This window comes from Henckelia pumila, chromosome 3 (genome assembly GCF_033568475.1).
Source record: "Henckelia pumila isolate YLH828 chromosome 3, ASM3356847v2, whole genome shotgun sequence".
Taxonomy (NCBI): Eukaryota; Viridiplantae; Streptophyta; class Magnoliopsida; order Lamiales; family Gesneriaceae; genus Henckelia; species Henckelia pumila.
Window position 1 is genome coordinate 67,870,127 of NC_133122.1, and position 23,090 is coordinate 67,893,216.

General features: G+C 35.9%; 1 protein-coding gene across 4 annotated transcripts; it reads right to left on the bottom strand.

Annotated features, from left to right (window-relative positions):
• Positions 1-749: 749 nt before the first annotated feature.
• Positions 750-10,946, bottom strand: LOC140887860 (light-mediated development protein DET1). 4 transcript variants are annotated; one of them, XM_073295416.1, is made up of 12 exons: positions 10,518-10,945; positions 9,111-9,538; positions 8,796-9,024; positions 8,071-8,235; positions 5,370-5,423; positions 3,414-3,482; positions 3,221-3,277; positions 2,455-2,535; positions 2,194-2,358; positions 1,979-2,074; positions 1,376-1,475; positions 750-1,255 (listed from the first exon to the last, which is right to left on the bottom strand). In XM_073295416.1, the coding sequence occupies exons 1-12, from the start codon at positions 10,587-10,589 to the stop codon at positions 1,116-1,118; spliced, it is 1,656 nt and encodes a 551-aa protein (XP_073151517.1). In that variant the 5' UTR covers positions 10,590-10,945; the 3' UTR covers positions 750-1,115. The 4 variants fall into 4 exon arrangements, 3 of the variants coding, with proteins under 3 accessions (XP_073151517.1, XP_073151519.1, XP_073151518.1); XM_073295417.1 differs by lacking the exon at positions 5,370-5,423 and having other exon boundaries at positions 753-1,255; positions 10,518-10,944; XR_012152026.1 differs by lacking the exon at positions 750-1,255 and having other exon boundaries at positions 1,979-2,099; positions 10,518-10,946.
• Between the last annotated feature and the right edge of the window lie 12,144 nt (positions 10,947-23,090).

Below are 23,090 nucleotides of genomic sequence, written 5' to 3' on the forward strand. Positions count from 1 at the left end.
TCTATATATATATATTTTTGACATAGAAAATCAATGTTAAAAATGAAGATAGACAATGACGGAATGATGAATGATTGCCTATTGCCTCAACCGCCTATCCACTGTCTAGGTGGCTAAGTAATTTTTTTTCTATTTTTTATGCATAATAATTAAACTAAATGAGCTTTTAACCCAATGGTTAAGGGTGAGACCATGAGGCCAATTAATCTTGGGTTCGATTTTCGCTGAATGCGGATAAGTTTTTCCTAATTTATTTAAATAGATTTAGGAGATTCTTTTTGCTCGAAATAAGAAAATCTCGAGTCTATGTTCAAGTCCCGTCGGTTGTACGGACAGTTTCATTACATTGTTGTAATTGTGTACTTGTAATATTGATGTAATCTTGTACACTAAAAAAAACTAAATCATGCAATTTATGCATAAACTAAATGTGGATGACTGAGTTGACTATTACATTTTGAATAAAAAATGTACAACATATTAATAATTAGAGCTTTTTCCGGTCAAAAAAAAAATAATTAGAACTTTTTTAAAATTTTGTTTACTTTTGACCGCCTCATCCGCCCACCCTGACTGACATTAAACCGCCTAAAGGCAAGGCAGTGTGGTCGATGGCTGCCTTCCGTTTAGGGGTTCGCATCGACCCCATTTAGAACACTATAAAAAGTAATAATTTTTCATTTGTTTGGTAGAATAGGAAATCAGTCTCACAAAATTAACTCGTGAAACGATTTCACAACTATTTCTGTGATGCAAAAAATGGATCCACATAGCACACTTGAGAGGAAGTAGAGACCAAATTAATCATGAAAACGCGTGAGCGTTCGAGGGCTTTCCATTCCAGCCACTTGAACGAATCATCACATAGAGATCAAATCTGATAAAATTGAGATGATGATGAATCCGTACGAAGAATACCTACACCTTTGAACCATGCATGATGTTTCAAACTCACTCGCGAGTAGAATCTATGTATGTAGCTTGCACTTCGAATTCGCCTTTTATTGTACAACATACATGTAACTTATAAATATACATGCTGTCAGGCCATGTCAGACTACTCAGCTCCTTTTTCCTGGGGTAAAAATAAAATGACAACGTATGGATCGAAAGAATCACCTACGGAAGTGAATATTTACAACTGCTGGCTGCAAAATTAGGCTCTGTTGGACAGAGATCGCTAGAGGTAACGTTGGATGGAATAGAAACGAAGATATCTTCTTTGCTCGCGCATCAGCACTGCCAGATTCAGGCCCTTTGAAATTTATAAGGATTGTGTTGATTCAAAAGTCAGACAGGAAAATAACACCAGACACAAAGGTATGCAGAATGCACATATATTCGACGAAGCTCCTACTATGTTTAAAGTAAGTACCTGGTTTGATCTTGAATTTAAGAATATTTGGTTGCCTCCTCGATATGAATTTGATGGGGTGGTCAGTCGATTGTCTGTGTCGGTCGGCTGCTGAAATTAGCTGCAGTTGTTATATCATGTGGTTAAGGAGAGATTCCAATCCAATGTACTACACGAAACCATTTTACGGGTCGAATTGGTTCTATCCACTCATAAGAAATCATTTTATCTTTGTTGTCCCAACAATATATTTTCACCCTGTTTGCATATCTCACTATGTAATTATTGCTTTTAATTCAACTTTTCATATTAAAATACTTCTATATCTCAATCTGTTCTTAACCATATGAAAGCCGAGTTTTTTTGTTTTCTAGTAAAACATAAAGCACAAGCAAAAACAAATGCCACTACCATGGCTTATGCCCAAAATTTTTTTTTTAACAATTCAGGTTCTGTCATACAACTAAAATATCGTAAAGCTGGTATTGCACCCCTTGTTTCGGTCAGGGTGAGTCCCCCAGACCCCAGGAAAGCCAACATTATATTTATAACCACAGCCTAAATTTAAAGCTTCCACACAAATTTAGAATGTAACAACAGAACAAGGACTCTATCAAATCAAACCTTTTCGTCATATCGAAAGAGCGAGTGATCAAAATAGGGTGAAGGACTCTGTGACTGACAACTAATAGGCAATGTGGCTAGCATCTTCTTCACAAACTGTTACATAAAAATGAAAAAATGACTGCAAGAATTATTAGAACTGAAACAGGCAACTCTCTTTCAAAAAAAAAAAAACAGATAACTCTACTAGTTCAAATACCCCCAAAAGTAAATACCTGAGGCAAGCTGCTAGCTTTATCCTTATTACACCTTAGCTGCTCCAGGGCATGTATATTGTTGGAATGAGTAGATATAAACTTCATAAGGAATGAGTTCTTCGATGAAGAATAGAAGTGGTCAGAGAAGAGCTCGAACAATGAATAAAGATCATCCGCTGAGTTCTACATAAAAATCCACGGTATCAGAACCGATACTAAATCATATTTTAGTGACATAACATAGTTTATTGGTGAGATAGAATTTCCGCAGCCTGAAACCTGATAAAATGCAACAATTTCAGTTGTCTCCATGTTATATACAGCAAAAAATGCAGGATGATTTTCAGCATTTCTTGCCACCTGTAGCATGGAATCAACCAGTTAGCAGATCAATACCGATTTTTTTCCATGAAAAATTTTAACAATTTAGAAAAGATAAGGAATCAGTATAAATAAATGGCAATTGACATGCATTGACATATGATGCTCAAGCTGGGCCACAGAGCACTAAAAAATTCTACGAATTGGTAATGTAGTAGATAATATGGCTGAGCCGATGATACTACTGAATAAGTTGAAATTAGTATCCTATTGACTTGCATAGTTCTCGGAATATGATGTTCGTTTCCAGTGCCTTTAGGTAATTTTGTTTAAAAATTTGGGAGTTAATTATTATTTTTAAAAACAAGTTAAATTTTATTAAAAAAAACCCGTGCTTTTTCACGCATAATGCGGTCAACCTAAGGTTGACCGTTTTTTCTCTTCGGCAAAATTGAAGCTTTTTACTCACGCTTTGCGCTTAATACGCACCCTTTAGGATACTGAACAAATCAAAGCGTGCAAGCGGAGCTAACATTATGTTGAAAATATAAGCATTATTTGAAGCTATAGTGGCACAAATCAAGCGGTCGTTATCCTGCATCTTCCCCATATATTTAGCAGCAATTTAGACTCTTGGACAAACTTAAAGGTGACAATCCCGAACTAACACGAAGATAATGCCATTCAATTGAATCAACTAATCAAATTAAAAAAAACAGCTCACCCCGCCATCCACGCTGCCAAATTTGATCAACAAATGATGATGGTCTAGGAATTGCACCTGTCCAATAAAATTTATTGGATATCAAACATTCGGTAAAGCAGGAAAATAAACAAAACCATTTAGACACAACAGTAAACAAACAAAATATTATGTCCCCAGGTCGCATAAGTTTCTGTAACAGTTGATTCTATACCTTCCAGATAATCAAATCAACATAATCTGGGAAATGGAAATAAAATTTCTTCTTCAGGCATTGCATTCTCTGATACAAAAAAGAAAGGAAAAGAAAAACTATTATGCAAAAGACTTGATGCATTATGTTTAAATTAAGGTAACCACAAAAGTTAGTGCGAACTGATAAATAAAAGATATAGGCTCAAATTACTTCAAAGGCACCTTAGCTCAAGTTACAAACAGGATAATTTAATAAGAAAATAGAAATTTGGATATCATGCGCTTATGCAACTATGGGAAAATCATTATAATTTACCAACTGTCGACAGGAAAATTTGGTCACCATGATCAAACATTGAATATATTGTTGGGAGTGAACTAATTGACAAGCATGCATAGGTTATCTCCACATACTAGGAGCTATAAAACAAATGGGGCTTAAAAAGATTTAACACTTAAAGTCAAGGGAAATATGAGAAAACAAACTTTGTCAAACTTCATTTTTAAAAAATAACTCTCTCAAGTGTAGTTGAGTGTATTCAAATGCACGTGAGAGGGTCATTTGTTTAAAAAAAATATTTGACCAAAGTTATTTTGATAGCTCCCCCCCTCAAGCCAACAACCCACAATAGATACAAATGTTTATCAGTAACATAATATAATTATTCTCTAACTACTCTCCCTCAAGTTGCAAATATTTTGTCATTATTTCAGTCAATGCAGTCTTCAGCCACATCAATTTACAAGCTGGATGATACACGGCTCTATTACTCGACTTCTGCATTAATATTGGAACCACATTTTAATTCTATGTTGCTCATCAGGTTTCCACCAACATACGTACAATAACTGATGTTGAATTTCTGCAACTCCATCACCAGCATAACCAGAGTTTGGATGAGCTTCAACATTCAAATGTCCATTATTCCTACACCATACATTTTTTAGGAGATGTTTAAATGAACATAAGCAAGTATTCTCAAGGAAGCCCTCCAATGTACAACCTTAGGTTTCTGCACAATTGACGTACAAGTTCCACAGCAAATGCTGTATCAGGTTTTGTAGCATTTAAAATTTTAAAAATAAACAGTCGAGGAGGCCGACTGATCGACCATACTGTGATGAGTCCTCAAAACATTTATCCATCTTTATACCAAAAACCAAAGTGGAGATCCACGGGGGTGCTTTCAAGTTTGCACCAAAGTGATCCAGTCTCTTGTAAAAGTTCAAGTGCATACTTACTTCAAGACATATTAATACCTTATTACCTTATTTGACCATCCCTATCCCTAGAAAGTATCTAGGTCATCCCATATCTTGTCACAAAAGAACTTTTAAGATAGTCTTTGACGTCTCCTATGCCGGTAATGTCACTACTTGTCAATAGAAATATCAACATAAAAACTAGTACAACTGGTCTAAACAAACCATCAGGAACAAAAGTAGAATGATCTGACTGGCAATGACGAAACCCACCGAACATCATCACACTGCTGATTTTTTTCATACCAAGTCTGGGATTTTGTTTCAAGCCATGCATAAGCTCGATTAAGTTTGCACACCGTTTTTACACCCCACACAACATATTCTGTTGTTCCATAAACAATCTTCTACGAAGTCACCACACATTAAGGTACTATTGACATTCTAGTTGAAAGACGGGTCACTCCCAAATCACAGCAGCAGAGAAAGATATGAATTGAATTCATATGAGCAAAAGCAGAAATTGTCTCAAAGTAATCTACACCATATGTACGTGCGATTCTGTACCTAAGGAGAGTTATAGAGGAACTCAAAAGACCAGCGAGTTGGCCTATAATGTGGTAACAAAGCATATCAATATTGCTCATAATTCAGTTTACACGACGAAAGAAAGCATGTTGAATTGGACAAAGACTTTGTAAAGGAGAAACTTGAAGAATGAATTATTTGCACTACATTCGTTCCAACTACATTTCAAGTAGCAGGCGCTTACCCAGGAGTCTTTCAAGTAAATATTTTGAAGTTCAGAGCCAACTTGAAGTGGGTGCTGACAAATTATCAGATTTAACAAGTTAGTTAAGCTTGAGATTTTATTTTATTTTATTTGGTTTCAATAAAAATTGGTGCATAAAAGTTGTAATTAAGATATTTCCTGTGATTAGATAGATGATTTTCTTCTATATAAATGTGTACTCTCAAATAAAGAACGGTATGAATGAAAATTAATTTATCTTCTTACACACTGCATTAATCTCTTTTCCATGGGAATAAATGCAAGTTCCCATGTCCCACGAGAGCCTAGATTTGGTTAAGCATCTCTGTTGTAATGTTGAGAAGAAACAAAGTGAATTGATAAGTTGAGGTTTGTAGATTATCTCCCCGTACAAGGAGAGACAAAATTGGTGGACTTACAAAGACAAAAACCTAAAGTCCACATCCCATATTAGATCCAATTTTATTCTTCAACATTGTATAACTACTCTCTAGCATCAATAAAAACGCTTTCAAGAAAACCTAGAAAACCTCTTCAACTGGATTTCAACCAAGGTTTAACATGGATCGAGTGAGCACATTTAACATGGACAATTCGACCAACCCTGGACAACAGGACATGTGTTGCCAGTGTTTCAAATTTTGGGGCTATGGTATTAGAGACTCAAACCGTTAAGAGATGGTTTACACCAGCTCCTAATTGGTTGAGCTGACAGTGCAAAAGGGTTGATGAACTTATGTTTATGGGAGAGATGGTCCAAGATCATTACAGTAACGTCATTTTAGCATCAAAGAATTTTCAGGATATAAATCAAAGTATTTTTGCAGAATGTTATGGTATACAGTACCTCCACAAGAAATTAACTTCGTGCCTAAATGGATGGAAAGTACTACTTCGTCTCCTTTAGGAATGCTCCAAACATCTGCTGGTAAATAGGATCTAATGTGTGTAACATGTCGACGATTTTCTCACAAGGGCAGGTAATATAGTGCATATGCTTTAGCCAACTTGACTTTTTGCAACCACGAGAGATAAATTAAGGGAGGACATTCGTATATAGGTACCATATACCCTTACCCGAAATACCCTATCTAGTTGGGTAATTTTTTAAAGTGGGTTTTCAGCATTACCTAAACCCGAATTGTACAAGTCGGGGCCAATGATCGGTGGGAAAAGTCCTATCTGATACCCCATCAAGCCCGCATGCAATTAAAATTAATAATAAATATATTGGTCTCCAAATCGATTAAATGCAATATTAAATATATTTCACCCAATCAAGGACAAAATATGATTTCCTTGGAGTTTGAGTTAATATTTTTTCCCATGATTTAATGAAGTTCCTCACATCATTTTCTTTTTATTTTATCTGGACAAATTCAAATATATTATAATACAAATATAATAGATTTTTCAAGTAAATACAACTTTCAATCACAACATTACGAAAGAAAGAATCAAACAGATATTATACTCAAATAACAAATTTACAGGAAGGATACCAATTCAAAATTTTAGTTTCAAAACCAAATTAAACCAAGACCAAAAGCTTATGATCATTACCTTTATTTTATTTATTTTCTAAGATATTCTTTTAAATTTTGCGGCTGAGAAGTATATCAACGCATGAAAGTTCCTGTTAAAATATATCATCTCATTTATCATGGCATCATTACTATAAATGTGTTATCAGCAAATTATTAGAATATAGATTTTACCTCTGGTAGTTCATAAATTCAGTCATAATATAATCACATGATCAACATGTGTAATAAACACATATATCCTCCGCTAATACGTATGGCAAATGATATAAATTATTTGTATATTTAAAATAATGAAATTATATTATTTAACAAATGATAAAACGATATTGTAGTAGTAAACATGGCAGGATTTCTACCCCTTCTTCTACAAACAATTGGAAATAAATTCAACCACACCATTCATTCAAACAAATACAAATAATAAATAATCCATATTATTATCAAGAAATCTAGCTCTAAGAATACTTGGTTGGAGACTAAATCATTAGGTTTTTTCCCCTAAATGTGGTTACTAATGATTGGTTACCCAACCTTGTTGGGGTATACTTGGGTATTTCTTCCCTATCCAATATGTCAAGTACCCAATCTGACAATACCCGACACGTTCACGTGATTCTAGTAGAAGCTCCTCATGATAATATCCAAACTTGCCGAAAGTTGAATAAGATTGGACTTCCTTTTGTTGGGACAAGCCATGTACTCAACTAATTCTTTAAACTTTGTTCAGAGGTTTTGATTTAATCCCCTCTCTTGTAGATTTTGTAATTTCTTTTATATTTACTAAAGTTCCACGTCAAACCTAATGCCACCCCAGGTGGTGGTCTCTCTTAAAATAAATACTTGGATTGTATGCCTTAGGCCATCAAGGAAAGTACCCACAACATAAATCAGCTTCAGTTCTTGCTATTAACATAATCCTTCATCTGTCCATCAATTTGGGGGAAAGGAAAAGACATGCAGGGTCACCTATTCACCAAGCAGTGCATTTATAAACTTTTTATGACTAGAACACAATTAAAGAATGATGCAACAAAGTAAAAGATACATGTATGGACAACGTTGGAAATAAAAATAATGAGGAAAACAATTTTTATTGATAGTGAGGTAAAGAAAACAACAGAAACTCCAGGATCCTCCATAAAGATACAACTTACGAGTGTAGGGTCATCTTCTTCATTCCATATTCCTTGGACAATAAATGAGAGCAAGCGCTGCTTTAAACCACTCAAGAAAGAAACCTCTTGAATTTGGACCTGATGCAAACCATTTTCATGAGTGTCATCCTGGTTCACTCCATTTACACTTGATCTTGTCATATACTGGTGAATAAAATTGTCTGTGAGACTAACATATTAAACAAATTATCAACAAGAATGCATAATAACATGAACAAAAATCTTAAAAAGAAAACATATCAAGTTCTTCAACCCTCTCAATGCTAAGTCTCATCTTGAAATCATATGCCAAACAACAATCCAACTGCTTAATGAAGAAATCGGTTTTAAAGTAGTTTTTGGTATGGCGCTAGCTGTTCTGAGCATTTATAAATAAGATTTGCCAATCTAAAGTGGCATGTACCTTCCACAAGTAAATTCCTTTAAGCAAATGCATGAATGTTGTGAGACTTAAAAAGGATAAAAAAGATTAAGATTCGTTTTCCAAACTTCCCTAAGGCTATGTTCCAATCCAAAAAGCAAGTAGGGAGTGCTGTCTTAAATCAATGTATCCTCCAACTAATATTACACAACTGTGTGCGACAAAGATATGTTTAGCAAAACTTTAATGACGTCAACGAAGCAATAAGCACAGTTAAAGAAGAAATACAAAACACCATATAACTTTAATGATTATTTCAACAGTCTTAGGCAACACCACTTGCCTGGGCACTGGAATTAAGAAAAAGCTCATCATCTTCACGACAAAATTCCCCAATTGCCCGTACATCGACAAAGACGCCAGAATCTCTAATCTGGATAATGTGTATTCTCTGATAACGGAGGGACACTACAGCCAATAAATCATCATACAAGAAAACACCCATGCTATGTGCTAAATTGATATAATCATTGCGGAAAATCCTCTCATCGAGTATTACTCCATCTTCCAATCTATTTGGATCCGTTCAAACCAAAAAAATCAAAGTTTAGTCATATAAATGTCACAGTACTAAGAACTCGACAAATATATTACACACCTCACAAGATGAAAGGTTATCTTTTCAATGGACGGGACACCTTGAATCGCACCCCCAACAGCAGGTGCATCGTGGATTTGAGCAGAAGAAGTCGCAAAAATTCCAAACTGATTTCTCTCTGTGTAAAGAAAGAAATCTTTGCAAATGAGCTCGCCAGTGGATGCAAGAGTAACGTTATATAATCGAGTGAAGAAGCTCTCAAATTTGCTGGCTTTAGAAGGAAGATCCTGAGCATCACAATATTGGTCTTTGCAAGAAAATGAGAGCCAAGTTGTTCTGTAAACAATGAGATCCTGATGATTCCGGCTGAAAGTTATGAGGTATTGTCCATCGTCACTGAATTTACGAAATAGAAGGTCTGGGCACTCAATGTCGTAAATAGTATGACTTGGAACTATGTTTTCGTAAAATCGTCTGGCGCAATGGACCTGGAACCAGTAAATGGTTTAGAGTTCATGATGTAGCTAGGCTATTGGAATATACTAATGATCCAGTAAAATTCTCAAACAATAAGAGAATATCAAGTTTGTTGTCTTTATAGAGGTTGTGATCATGACGATTTTGTCCTTTGCATAAACAAAGAGAACCTTATTAATACAGCTGAAGGATATAAGGCACTATACCTTGTCACTGAACTTAAAAAAACTAAAAGGTTTTGGAATTCAATATTAAAGGGTATGCATAAGAAAATCGATGTTGTAAAATCATCCAACACCAGGATCTGAGGAAAGTAAACAGCTATGCAAATCTAAACGTCAGTCTTTGCTATCAAACAGTGATAGAGATCCAGAAATTTCACATCACTATCTGCATAATACTTGAACGAGTCAAAAAAAGTGCAATCTTTCCCAAAAACCATGTGACCATACTGTTCAAATTCTTCAAGCAATGACAAAGCATTGAAAGTTTGAGCACAATTTTGGCTAACTTCTTGTATGCACCAATCTTGATGATCTTCATATTCTCTGGATAAATTAGAGCTCAAGACTCTTGATTATTAAATGTATAAAAGTGGTCAATGTCCAAGTCCACACACTCCATTCAGGAATCAGTAAAGCAAGCTAATTCAATCACGACACAATTAACTCGCATTTTACACTGCCCAGTCAGTCATCCCAATTCCCAAGTCAAGCAATGATGAATCCATAACTCAAGAAAGTGTAATCCTACTACCACCCAAATCCAATTCACCAATTCAACGCTACAGAGCACCAAATGGCTCGTTTGCAACAAGAACGACCCTAATATTGGTCAAAACTCCAACTAATCAAGCTCAAAGACTTTGACCCAATTCACAACATCATTTTTTGTCACAGAAAAATCATCAAAAACCTATAGGATCCGCAACAAACCGATAAAAATGAGTACGAACAGAAAACGCAGAAACCCATAAAGAAAAGAAAGTACACTGGTGCCAGGAGCAGGGGTAAAAATCTGGCGCTCGAAAACTCGGGCCGCAACATTGTTGCTTCTAAACATTAATTTCCACGCAAAGATCCTCTCTTTCCTTATCTTTTCCAAACTTATCCACTCATTCTTCTCCAAGCCATGTACAAAAAGCTTAGGCTCCAAACCCCACGAGCAGTTTACTGACTACTGTCGGCTTCTGCGTGCATATATTTGTAAAGCGGCGAATTGGGTTTGCTGAGTGGCGACCTGCGGAGGATTTTGATTGGCGAAACTGGGAAGAAAACAGCTCAAGGGATGGGCGTGATTTGTACGTGTAAAAGTGAAACAGTGGGTGTGAGAGAAACAGTGTACTTTTTGGTTGCGATGTATTTAGTCCACAGATATGTGTCGAGGGAAATTGACAACGTTGTATCCATCTCCGCTGCACAAATTTTGAGGCCGTCTACTTCCAAAACCACCCGTTATACAAGTTCCTAACATGTTACACTCTCCAAACTCTCTTTTACCAAAATGACTATTTGTTAAAATGGTGTTTTCGTTAAGGTGGTCAAGTGGTTAATAAGTCAGTCCAACACATAACGATCTGGACATAACATTAGGTCTGAGTTCTTGCCTATTAGCATATTCAATAGTGGGTTATATCTAACTTCAATCCCAAAAGTTGTTTAAGTTCATGTATATAGCTTTCAAAAAGTTCATCCAACTAATGTGCAACATGACATTAAATGTCGCTCTCACTTATTTCTCTTATAATATTTACCTTGAAATAATGAGAATATGATGGTGTGCTTTGCATAATTTGAAGTTTACTCGGTACACACTTAAATATAACATCAATAGGCTACATCATTATAAAACAAAATGAGATAATTTGAATAATATAATATAATTATCAATCATTTACGTTGCAAAACTCTGAAACTAAATAGATAACTAAAGTTGCAATAAAATAGGTAGATGATTAACAAAAATGATTGTGTGCTTCAAACTATCTGATTTAGTACAACTAAATTGCCCCTAAACTTTCTCTTGTAGTTGTTGTAGTTGCAGGCAATTAGCAATAGGCTAGATAGGGGTGGTGATGGTAAGCCACCACCCAATTTCTTTTTTTTATGTATGTTTTTTTTCCAAAATTTGATATAAAAATAAATTAAATCAGTAACCTTATAAACAAACCTCGTAAATGAATCTCCAATTCAAGTTTAAAATTTTAAATTTTATAATATACATATATATACACCTATATGCATGCCAAGAAATTGTCTTATTTGTATGCGCCAAGGTGCCCAGCTAAAGCCAAAGATAAATTCAATATCATCGGAGTCGTGAGCAGAGAAAGCCTTGTCTACCACTCCTAGGTCATACCCTAATCGAGAGCTAGCTAGAAAGAAAAGACATTATCGCTATCAACTCTCGCTCTCGACTTTATAACTGGCTAATTCGACACGAAACGAAGAGGAAAGCAAGCAACTCTATAGACAGATATCCATCAAGCTCTTTATAACATAGACACACATTTCTTCTCAGCTTCTTTTTTTTAAAAAAAATCATAATTATTGATAAGTGCATTTTATGCACTTAATTTCGTTATGATTTTAATTGAATTTTGCGTTGTTCGAGCGGTTTAATACGGTTTCGTTGTTGTTTATGTGTATGAAGAGACATTCATGAGTTGGTGAATTTATAGATAAAAGAAGAAGAAATTGAAGAAGGAAATCTGCTAAATTTCTCGCAGCTGTGTCAAAGTCTGAAAATAATTGAGAAAAGAATGGCGCATATGCGTGAGAAGTGACGCAGAAGCGGAGAAAGACAGAGATTTGAGAGATTCAAAGGTGCATATGCGGTAAAATAGGTGCATATGCGGCAAAACCCAGAAACTTGAAAGGTAAAATAGGTGTATATGCGGCTAAAAATTGTGCAGAAGCGTGAGAAGGCAGAAACTTGGAAAAGAAAAGAGCGCATATGCGGTCTAATCCCATGCATCTGCGTGAAAGTCCAGCAACTGAAGAACGAAGAAAAGCGCATATGCGCCCTCTCAACACGCATCTGCGGGAAACTGAAGATAGTGCATATCTGCATAATTTTTGAAATCGATTAGAATTTTGGGAATATCTTTGAACTCAAGATTAATGGGCTTTTATGGGCTTGGAAGCAAGATATAAAATGAGGAATTTTTCAGATACGCCGAGATTCAGAATTTTTGCAGGGAACGAGTCGGCGATTGGAATTTATTGGATTGCACAAGAGCTCAAGAACCCGGTACAAAGATGGAAGACGGCGGCATCCGGCAACAGAAAAGTTTAATTCTACTTCGTTCTAGTTTTTCTTTGAACTCTATTTTTCTAGTTTTATGGATTGTTGGAAAAACAAGTTTTATTTGATTTTAATTTTGTTATGAACTAATTTCTTAGTTTAAAGGTAGACGGATCTTGACTGGAAACCATGATTGAAATATTTTGATTTATATATTTGAATTCTTTGCACAATTTATTTGTGTTTTCCTGATTTTAATGCTTTTAATTTACTGGCTTGATTTATATATTTGAATTCTTTGCACAGTTTATTTGTATTTTCCTGATTTTAATGCTTTCAATTTACTGGCCATAGTGTAGACAATTAAATTTGTTGACCTAAAATTATGGAAAGTGCAAAATGATATTAAATATCAATAAAAAATAATTGACTATTTATTGGAAAATTAATTTCCTACAAAAATAAATAGTTAATTAATTGATATTTTAATATATTTTGTGATCAAATCAAGATTTTAAATCAAATTTGCTTCTTGCAATAAGTGGAATGAAATACTAATATTTTTAGTATTTCAAATCAAATCTTGAATCAAATGGAAGAAAATACTAATATTTTTAGTATTTAAAATCAAATATTGTGATTAATGGAAGATAATCACCAAATGAATCATGAGGAGCCAATCAAATTGTGACACCTCATCAAATTAAAATGGTATGAATCTGCATCCTTCAGCTATAAATAGGGGCAGATGATCAACAAAAAACACAACACAGAAGACAAAGAAGCAGAGGAATAGAAGAATTCAAGACATTTCTCTCAAGTCAAATTCAAAAAATTCAAAGAAATCAAGAGAAGTTCAAAGTGTTCTTCTTCAAGTCCATCAAATTCAAGAAGATCAAGGCGTGATTCAAGGGATTAATTGCGTTCTTCTTCAAATATATTTAAATTCAATCAAATTCAAGAAGATCGTGTTCTTCATCAAATTCAAGAAGCTCGCATTCCTCAACAAATAAATCAAATTCAAGAAGATTGTGTTCTTCAACAAATAAATCAAATTCAAGAAGTTCCTGTTCTTCATCAAATAAATCAAACTCAAGAAGATCGTGTTCTTCATCAAGTAAATCAAATTCAAGAAGATCTTGTTCTTCATCAAATTCAAGAAGTTTGTGTTCTTCACTAAATTCAAGATCACCAAAATTCAAGGCGCGATTTAAGGCATTCATCGCGTTCTTCTCAAATTTTGAAGGTTAATTCGATAACAAAGTGTGGACCCATCGAATTAACATTATCAAGATATCAAATCATCTTCCAAGAAGATCAAATGTTCAAGAACTTCAAATTGCACATTATTAAAGAGAAGAATCAAGGGATTATTTAGAGATTGTATTTACTAATATTTATTTAATTTACTATGTATCAATTTTCTATTTCTTAATTTTAAGAAATAAAGAATTTGAGCTGCAAATTTTGGCACGCCCAGTGGGACAGTCTCTACCCTTCATCTTTTCTCTTCGCCAAAAGTTTTAAATCATCATGTCCACCAATAAAAAGATCTCCAACATAAAAGTTTCTACTACGAAGTCAACTTAAAGTCTTGGAGTCGTCACAAGAAGTATGTCGAAGAAGTTACAAGAATCTTCTGAGCAAGCTCGTTTCTTAGAAACCCATCAAAGCTCGCACATAGCACCCGTGATGGTGAAAAATGCCTCAACTTTAGAAGATCAAATAGCAAATCTGACAAAGGCAATTGAGGGACTCTCGAGACATGTTCAAGAACAAGACTCCCAAATTATAAAGTTGATGGACAAGATAGACCATGTTGATGCAAGTCGCATGGACAAACAAGATGAAACTAATGGTGAAAATGAGTTGTCAATGAAGAAAAAGGGAAAGGAACATACTAAAGATTTACATTTTTCACCTGATGGGTCAGTTCCTGTAGACCAGTTAAAAGACTTTATCATGGGTACTATCAAAGAAAAACTTGACGGAAGCTCCAAGTCATCTCTCACATATTCCAAGCCATACTCGCAAAAGATCGATGACTTGAGGATGCCCACTGGATACCAACCTCCAAAGTTTCAGCAATTTGATGGCAAAGGAAATCCAAAGCAACATGTGGCTCATTTCATCGAGACATGTAACAATGCTGGGACATACGAAAATTACCTGCTCAAACAATTTTTTCGCTCACTAAAAGGAAATGCGTTTGACTGGTATACTGATCTGGAGCCATGCTCGATTAATAGTTGGAATCAGCTAGAACAAGAATTTTTCAATCGCTTCTACAGTACTCGAAGAATAGTTAGCATGATTGAGCTAACAATCTCACGACAATGAAAAGAAGAGATCGTCATTGACTTTATCAATCGATGGAGAAATTTGAGTCTTAACTGCAAAGATCGATTGTCCAAATCTTCTGCAATTGAGATGTGCATCCAAGGTATGCATTGGGGACTTCGATTTATCCTTCAAGGAATCCAGCCAAAGACATTTGAAGAATTAGCTAGCCCATGACATGGAGTTGAGCATAACTACAAGTGGAGCGAAAGGGCCTCCAACTCAAGAATATCATAAAGCAAGAGAAACAAAAATTTCCATGAAAGGGGATGAGTATTTCACCAAGACCATGACCAAAGAATATATGGAAGTTAATGAAAATCCCGTCAAATTCAAGAGAAACACGACTGATAAAAGCAACCAAATGAAGGAAACATTTCGAGAAAGAGAGAAGAGATTGCTGACCTTGAAAGAGATGCAAGCAAAGCAATACCCCTTTCTTGACTCTTATGTTTCTGGGATATTTGATGATTTGGTTAAAGAGAATTTGATTGAATTGCCAGAAATGAAGCGACCTGAAGAAGCTGAATGAGTGGATGACCCAAAATATTACAAATATCATCGTCTGATTGGAAACCCTATTCATGATTGCTTTATATTCAAAGATAAAGTTATGCAGTTATCTCTCCAAGGAAAAATCACACTTGAAGAAGATAGTGCAATTGTAAACCAGGTCGAAGTCTCATGGAATGATGATGAAAGACACAATAATGCAAAAATGGAAAACATCACCTCAAGTTATTTCATGTCATAGATGCCAAAACATCATACAAAATGTTGCTTGACCGACCATGGCTTCATGAAAATGGGATAGTTCTTTATACGTGGCATCAATGTTTCAAATATTGTCAAGATTAAGATTATAAAGAAAGTGTAGCTTCATGTCACCGAATCGAATATGATGCTTTCTATGTCATTCTCCAAAAGATCCATGAATTAGAAGAACTCAAAGAGAAAGTATTGGAAGCCCAACAAGGACTTGAATGCTACCAAGCTTGTCTCTTTAGAGCTTTCAACAAGAAAGTGTGATCGCGCTCATTTCAAGCCAGTGATTTGGTACTCATAGTGAGAAGGCCTATCGTCACAATTCATCGAACTTGAAAAAAATTTTACATCAAAGTGGGATGGCCCGTATGTTGTCAAATAAATGTATACTAATGGCGCATACAGACCAGTGGGTGAAGATGGTTTAAGAATTGGTCCCATAAACGAGAAATTCTTAAAGCGTTACTATGCATAAAAAAAATCCAAAAAAAAAAATCCAAAAAAATCGAAAAAAAAATCATCAAAAGAAAAAAATAGATACTTCTGACCCACAAGAGTATAAACTGTGAACGGTATCAACCAAAGATATTACATGTGGTTAAACTGTTATGTACTCCACCAATAGTGAATTCATGTGGTTAAACTATATTTCTCCCACTTATGGTATTTTATGTGGTTAAAATACTAAATCCCCACCTAGTCTAGGGTGGTTAAGAAATAGATACTCCTAGCCCGCATGAGTATAAAATGTGCACGGCACCCCCCATCTCAAACAATCAAATTTTTGAACTACATTATGACTAGGCAACTTAGATATATTCTGAGTACAGTCATGAATTTATTGTTTTCTTTTCACGAAAAATATTAATGTCTTATATTTTTAGTGAAAGTTTAACACAATCAAAATATCACAAAACAAAAAAAATCTTCAAGTCTTTTAGGCAACTTCAAGATGGATCGTCGACGTGTTCAAATTCTTGATAACGTCATCATGGAAAGGAGAAATATTTTCAATCATAATTCTTACTCGATCTTATGAAATGGTTGAGCACTGGAAAACATTCCTCTCTTTGAGAAGGTGGATGAGATTTTTCTTCACTTCTTCAAATCACCAAGCCCTTCAAATTATGCGCTTCCACCATCTTGAGTTGATTGGACTTGACCCACCTTTCCTGCTGACTTTGTAGTGCTTGATATGGAAGAAGATCAAGATGTCCCTCTAATTTTGGGAAGACCATTCTTGGCGACTGGCAGAGCGTTAATTGATGTGCAGGAGGGTGAATTAACTCTATGAGTTGGTGGTGAAGCTGTCACTTTCAATATCTATAAAACCATGAAATACCAAGATGAGGTACATTCTTGTAATCGCATTGATTTAGCTGATTCTCATGAGAATAATTTTTGTGCATGAATGGAGTTGGAGGACGCATTGTCTAGGTGTTTAATTAATTCTGTGAACCAGTTTGATGTGGAGGATTGGGAACTTAGAGAGCCTTGAAAGTTTGTCAAAAGAAAAGGATGGCCAAGAAAAAATTGAAGCATTGCCTGAGGAGCCCAGAAAAGAGGTACCAATTTCTACTCTTGAATTGAAATAACTGCCTGGTCATTTATGTTATGCATTTTTTGGGGAAAATTTGACTTACCCGGTAATTATTTCATCCTCTCTTACTCATGATGAAAAGTATAAATTATTAAGAGTTTTGAGAAAATTTAAATCTGCTTTGGGTTGGTCAATTTCTGATATCAAAGGAATTAGTCCCAATATTTGCATGCATAAGATTTTAATGGAGGAGTCGTATAGTCCTTATGTTGATCATCGAAGGAGGTTAAATCCTGCGATGAAAGAAGTGGTAAAAGCTGAGGTGTTGAAATTATTGAATGCTGGTATTATTTATGCTATATCTGACAGTTCTTGGGTGTCTCCAGTACAGGTTGTGCCAAAAAAAGAGGTATGAATGTGGTAAAAAAAAATGAGAAAAACGAGTTGATTTCAACTCGTACCGTCACTGGTTGGAGAGTTTACATTGATTATAGAAGGTTGAATAAGGCTACTAGAAAAGATCATTTTCCTCTTTCTTTTATTGATCAAATGCTTGACAGGTTGGCTGGGTACAAAAATTATTGCTTTTTATATGGCTATTCTGGCTACAATCAAATTGCTATAGCGCCAGAGGATCAAGAGAAAACAACTTTCACATGTCCCTATGGTATTTATGCTTTTAGGAGAATGCCATTTGGGTTGTGTAATGCACCGGCTACTTTTCAGCGGTGCATGATGACAATTTTTTCTGACATGGTGGAAGAATTAATATAAATTTTTATGGATGATTTTTTGGTGTTTGGGTCCTCTTTTGATCATTGTTTGCACAATATGACTCTTGTTTGGCAGCGTTGTCAAGAAAAGAATCTCGTGCTTAACTGATAAAAATGCCACTTCATGGTGCAAGAGGAAATAGTACTTGGACACAAAGTGTCATCTAATGGGCTTGAGGTGGATCGAGCAAAAGTGGTTGCGATTGAAAAGCTTCCACCGCAAAATAATGTAAAAGCCATTAGAAGTTTATTGGGACACGACGGGTTTTATCGTCGCTTTATTAGAGATTTTTCTAAAATCACTAAACCTTTGTGTAATTTATTATAAAAAGATACATCTTTTATTTTTGATGATGCGTGTTTGTAGGCATTCACAAAGATCAAGGAGGCACTAATTTCTGCGCCTATTATGATTGTGTCTGACTGGAAAGAGCCGTTTGAAGTGATGTGTGATGCCAGCGATTATGCTATAGGAGCAGTTTTGGGACAAAGAAGAGATAATATGTTTCGGGCGATTTACTACGCTAGCCGCACTCTTGACGGAGCATAACAGAATTACACTACTACGGAAAAAGAGATGTTGGCTGTGGTTTTCTCCTTCGACAAATTCAGGTCCTATCTCATTGGCTCTAAAGTAATTGTTTATACTGACCATGCAGCAATTCGCTATCTATTTGCCAAAAAAGATTCCAAGCCAAGAGTGATTCGGTGGATAATCTTACTACAAGAGTTTGATTTCGAAATTAGAGACAAGAAAGATAGTGAAAATTTAGTGGCGGATCATCTGTCTCGCTTGGAGTTGGAAGGAAAAGCTGAACATGAACTCATCAAGGAGCAATTTCTTGATGAGCATCTTTCTGAGGTAAATTCTAAACTTTCTTGGTTTGCAGACTTTGCTAATTTTCTTTCTTGTGGTATTTTGCCTCCAGATCTTAATCATCACCAAATGAAGAAATTTTTCCATGATGTCAAGTTTATCTATGGGATGATCCATTTGTGTAAAAAAAGTGTTCGGACCAAGTGATAAGGAGATTTGTAGATGAAGCTGAAACAAAAGAAATTTTGGAACAATGTCACTCTGCACCGTATGGTGGTCACTTTGGAGCCTCACGGACAGCCGCCAAGGTGCTTCAGTCTGGTTTTTATTGGCCAAATTTATTTAAAGATATTTATACCTTGGTAAAATCTTGTGATAGATGTCAAAGGATGGGGAATATATCTAGGCGTCATGAATTACCCCTTACAAATATTTTAGAAGTTGAATTATTTGATGTTTGAGGTATTGATTTTATGGGATCATTTCCTATATCCTTTGGTCAATCTTATATTTTATTGGCTGTTGATTATGTTTCGAAATGGGTGGAAGCAATCGTCATCCCCACTAATGATTCTCGTGTAGTGGTGAAGTTTGTGCAGAAAAATATTTTCACAAGGTTTGGACTTTGGAACTCCAAGGGCAATTATCAGTGATGAAGGTACGCACTTCTGCAATAAGGTTTTTAATTCTTTAGTGACAAAATATGGTGTTAGGCATAAAGTGACATGTGCATACCATCCGCAAACAAATGGGCAAGCTGAAATATCCAACCGGGAAATCAAGCAAATTCTGGAAAAGACGGTCAAAACTAACCGGAAGGATTGGGCAATCAAGTTGGATGATGCACTGTGGGCATACCGGACCGCATTCAAAACTCCAATTGGCATGTCACCATATAGGTTGGTTTTTGGGAAGGCATGTCATCTGCCAGTGGAGTTAGAGCATCGAGCATATTGGGTCGTAAAAAAGTTGAATTTTGATCTGAAAGCTGCTAGCGAAGAGCGACTGTTGCAGTTGAATGAGATAGAAGAATTTCGTAATCATTCTTACGAAAATGCCAAACTCTACAAAGAACAGACCAAAAAGTGGCATGACAAAATATTGTTGAAAAGAGAATTCGAGCTTGGACAACATGTGCTATTATTTAACTCTCGTATCAAATTGTTTCCAGGTAAGTTGAAATCGAGATGGTCTGGTCCGTTCACTGTGGTGAAGATGCATCCTTATGGAGCCATTGAACTGAGTTGTCATGATGGTCAGACCTTTCAAGTAAGTGGTCAGAGGTTGAAACATTATTTTGGCCATGAAGTGCGGAATATGGAGAACATTGCATTGATTGAGCAAGTGTAAAAGCACCAGAAAAGTCGGGCTAACGACTATAAACCAAGCGCTTCTTGGGAGGCAACCCATGTTACTGCTTTAATTTGTTTTTTTATTTTATTTTATTTTACTTTATTTTTTTGTTTTTGTTTATTTTATTTTATTTTCTGTTAGTTTTTTTCTATGTAATTTAATTTTTTTACAATACTTGAACATAAGTTTAATTTAATTTAATTTTTTTATTTTTCTGGTAAAGGGTTGCGCAGAAGCGGCCCATCTCACACGCATATGCATTAAACTCCAGTACATCGTGAAACTCTTTTTGCGCATATGCGGCCCATCTCCGTTCATCTGCGCGCAACTCCAGGGCGTGAAATTATTTTTTTGCGCATATGCGGCTCGCATCACGCATATGCGGCTCGCATCACGCATCCGCGGCCCTTATTTGCACAACACAATCACGCTTCTGTGTGAAAATATCTGCATCTGCGCCACCCGTCTCTCTTAATTTAAAACACGGGGTTCGTAGTATTGTCACTTTTTCTTTCCTCAGTCCGTTTCTCTCCAAATTATCCAACACCTTACCATAATCCAACATTATCCTAGCCACCTTCTTGTTCGTTCGTCTGGCTTAACATCATCAAAGGTATGAATCCTAAATACAGATCTCTCAATCCCATGGAAACGTACACCACCAGAATTTAAGGCTCTACATCGGCAGATTTAAATCCGCTTCAAATAGGGAATTTTTGCGCCTTGTTGATCTTGTTGGTTGTGTTAGACGAGGTAATTGGCTATCCCTTTTGCGCTAGTTGCATTATTGTTGGATTTCGAAGAAGAAGATAAGTATAGTTGTTTTTGGCATAGAAGGTGTTTGGTGAATTGTCTAAGGGATTCTGCGGTTGAAAGATTGTTGCAGTGTGATTGTGTAGTTGTTGCGTGCGCATAGCAGGTTATTGGGTGATATTTTGTGAATTGATTGGTACAATGCCGCCAAAAACAAAAGGAAAGGGATCGGCTTCATCGTCTTTGAGACAGGCGTCATTTTATAAAAATAGGTTTGGAATGCTGCCGCGGCGGAAAATTTTGTTGACTTGTCTCTCAAAAGTATGCATAAAGATCGGGGAATGGATATAAGGGATTTAAATGCTACTACTTTGGTTGAAGCAAGCCGACGTAATTGGCAAGCCTTCATCAAAAAACCTCCCGAGGCTATCATGTCTATTGTTCGGGAGTTCTATGCCAATCTAATGGTGAAGCATAAGGACTACAAAGTGAGAGTGCGAGGGAAAATGGTGATGTTTGATTATCAAACTATCAACGCCGTGTATCAAATGCCGAACATTGAATTTGATGATTATAGGCTTTTCATTGAGAATAAGTTCCCAGCCGCTGCCATGCTAAATGCACTTTGTATTGAGGGTGCCGAATGGAAATTGAATAATAAAGGTGTCTCTGTTACATTGTTCTCCAAATTTCTTAACCGGGAAGCTAATAATTGGCATGAGTTTGTAGTCGCACGCATGTTGCCATCGGGTCACAATTTTGAAATTACGGTGGATAGGGCAAAGTTGGTCTATTGTCTAGTTACAGGAAGGACGGTTAATGCGGGCAAAGTGCTTCAGCAGTCCATTTATGCTGCTAGTAAAAAATCTCCTCTTAGCATTTTAGTACAAGTCTCGTTGATTGCGGATCTTTACCGTTATGCTGGAGTTACTTGGGATGAAACTGAGCAACTTCATCCTACTCGTACTCCTATTGTGCTTGTTCGGCCATTGAAAAGGGAGAAACAGAAGCAGACACAGTAGACCGATATTGCACAGCCCCCACCACAGCCGTCTGAGCCTGCTCCTCCACTGACTCACACTGCTCCATCACTTCCTTTACATGCTGCTAAAGGGAGTGATTATTCTGGCCGTTTCGATGCTTTGGAAAAGCAAATGCATAAGCAATGGAAAAAATGCGAGAGCAAATGGCGTATGTGCATGATTTTAATGCGGCACTCGCTCAAAATTACCCTTCTACAAATGTGCCATATCCACCGCCACCACCTTGGTTGCACAATGAAGATTCTGAGGATGATGCTATCGAGAGGTACATGTCCCCTGTTATGTTTATTGTTTAAATCATTAGGGACAATGATTGGGTTTAAGTTTGGGGGGTGATTTAATTTGTTTATGAAAATTGATTATGGATAGTTGTTGAGTTTCAGGTTGTTGTGAAGTTCAAGTTGGTTTTTGCTGATGAATTGTTTAGTTTGTTGAAGTTGGTTAGATGGTTTGAAATTCTGATTTTAGTCACTGCATTTGTGTTTATTTTTACTGGTTCGTTTTGTGTTTTCTGCATGTTTTGTTTTGTGTCAGTATTTTATTGTTAGTTTGTGTGTTTGTCTTTTTGAGAAAAAAAAGTGAAAAATAGAAAAGCAAAAGAAAAATGGCCTATGATGATGAGGTTGGGAAAAGAAAAAGAGTGTATAATCTAGTGTTGGCGACATTGTATCTCGAGTTCTCACAATTTATGCACTATAGCCTTGACTGTCGATACTCCTGATAAGTAGAAAAAGTTATGTGAATTTTTTAAGTGGATTGGATAATTTGACTCTTAAATTTGGTGATATATGCTCAATACCGAGGTAGACTGATACAAGAATAAAAATGATTTAGGCAATTTAATTGAAAATATGACTCCATACAGGCCTGGATAGGGACTGAAATCCTAGTTTCCTCGTTCTTGGCTAAGTATGCGGATAAAATGGGTTGTAA

Bases quoted from the DNA above. Each gene is read 5' to 3' on its own strand.
- LOC140887860 (XM_073295416.1), bottom strand. From the start codon at position 10,589: ATGTTTAGAAGCAACAATGTTGCGGCCCGAGTTTTCGAGCGCCAGATT. The intron at 2,359-2,454 runs GTTTCAGGCTGC...ATTTTTATGTAG, and splicing joins AAATTGTTGCATTTTATCAG to AACTCAGCGGATGATCTTTA. The intron at 1,476-1,978 runs GTTTGATTTGAT...TAACAACTGCAG, and splicing joins TCTTTCGATATGACGAAAAG to CTAATTTCAGCAGCCGACCG.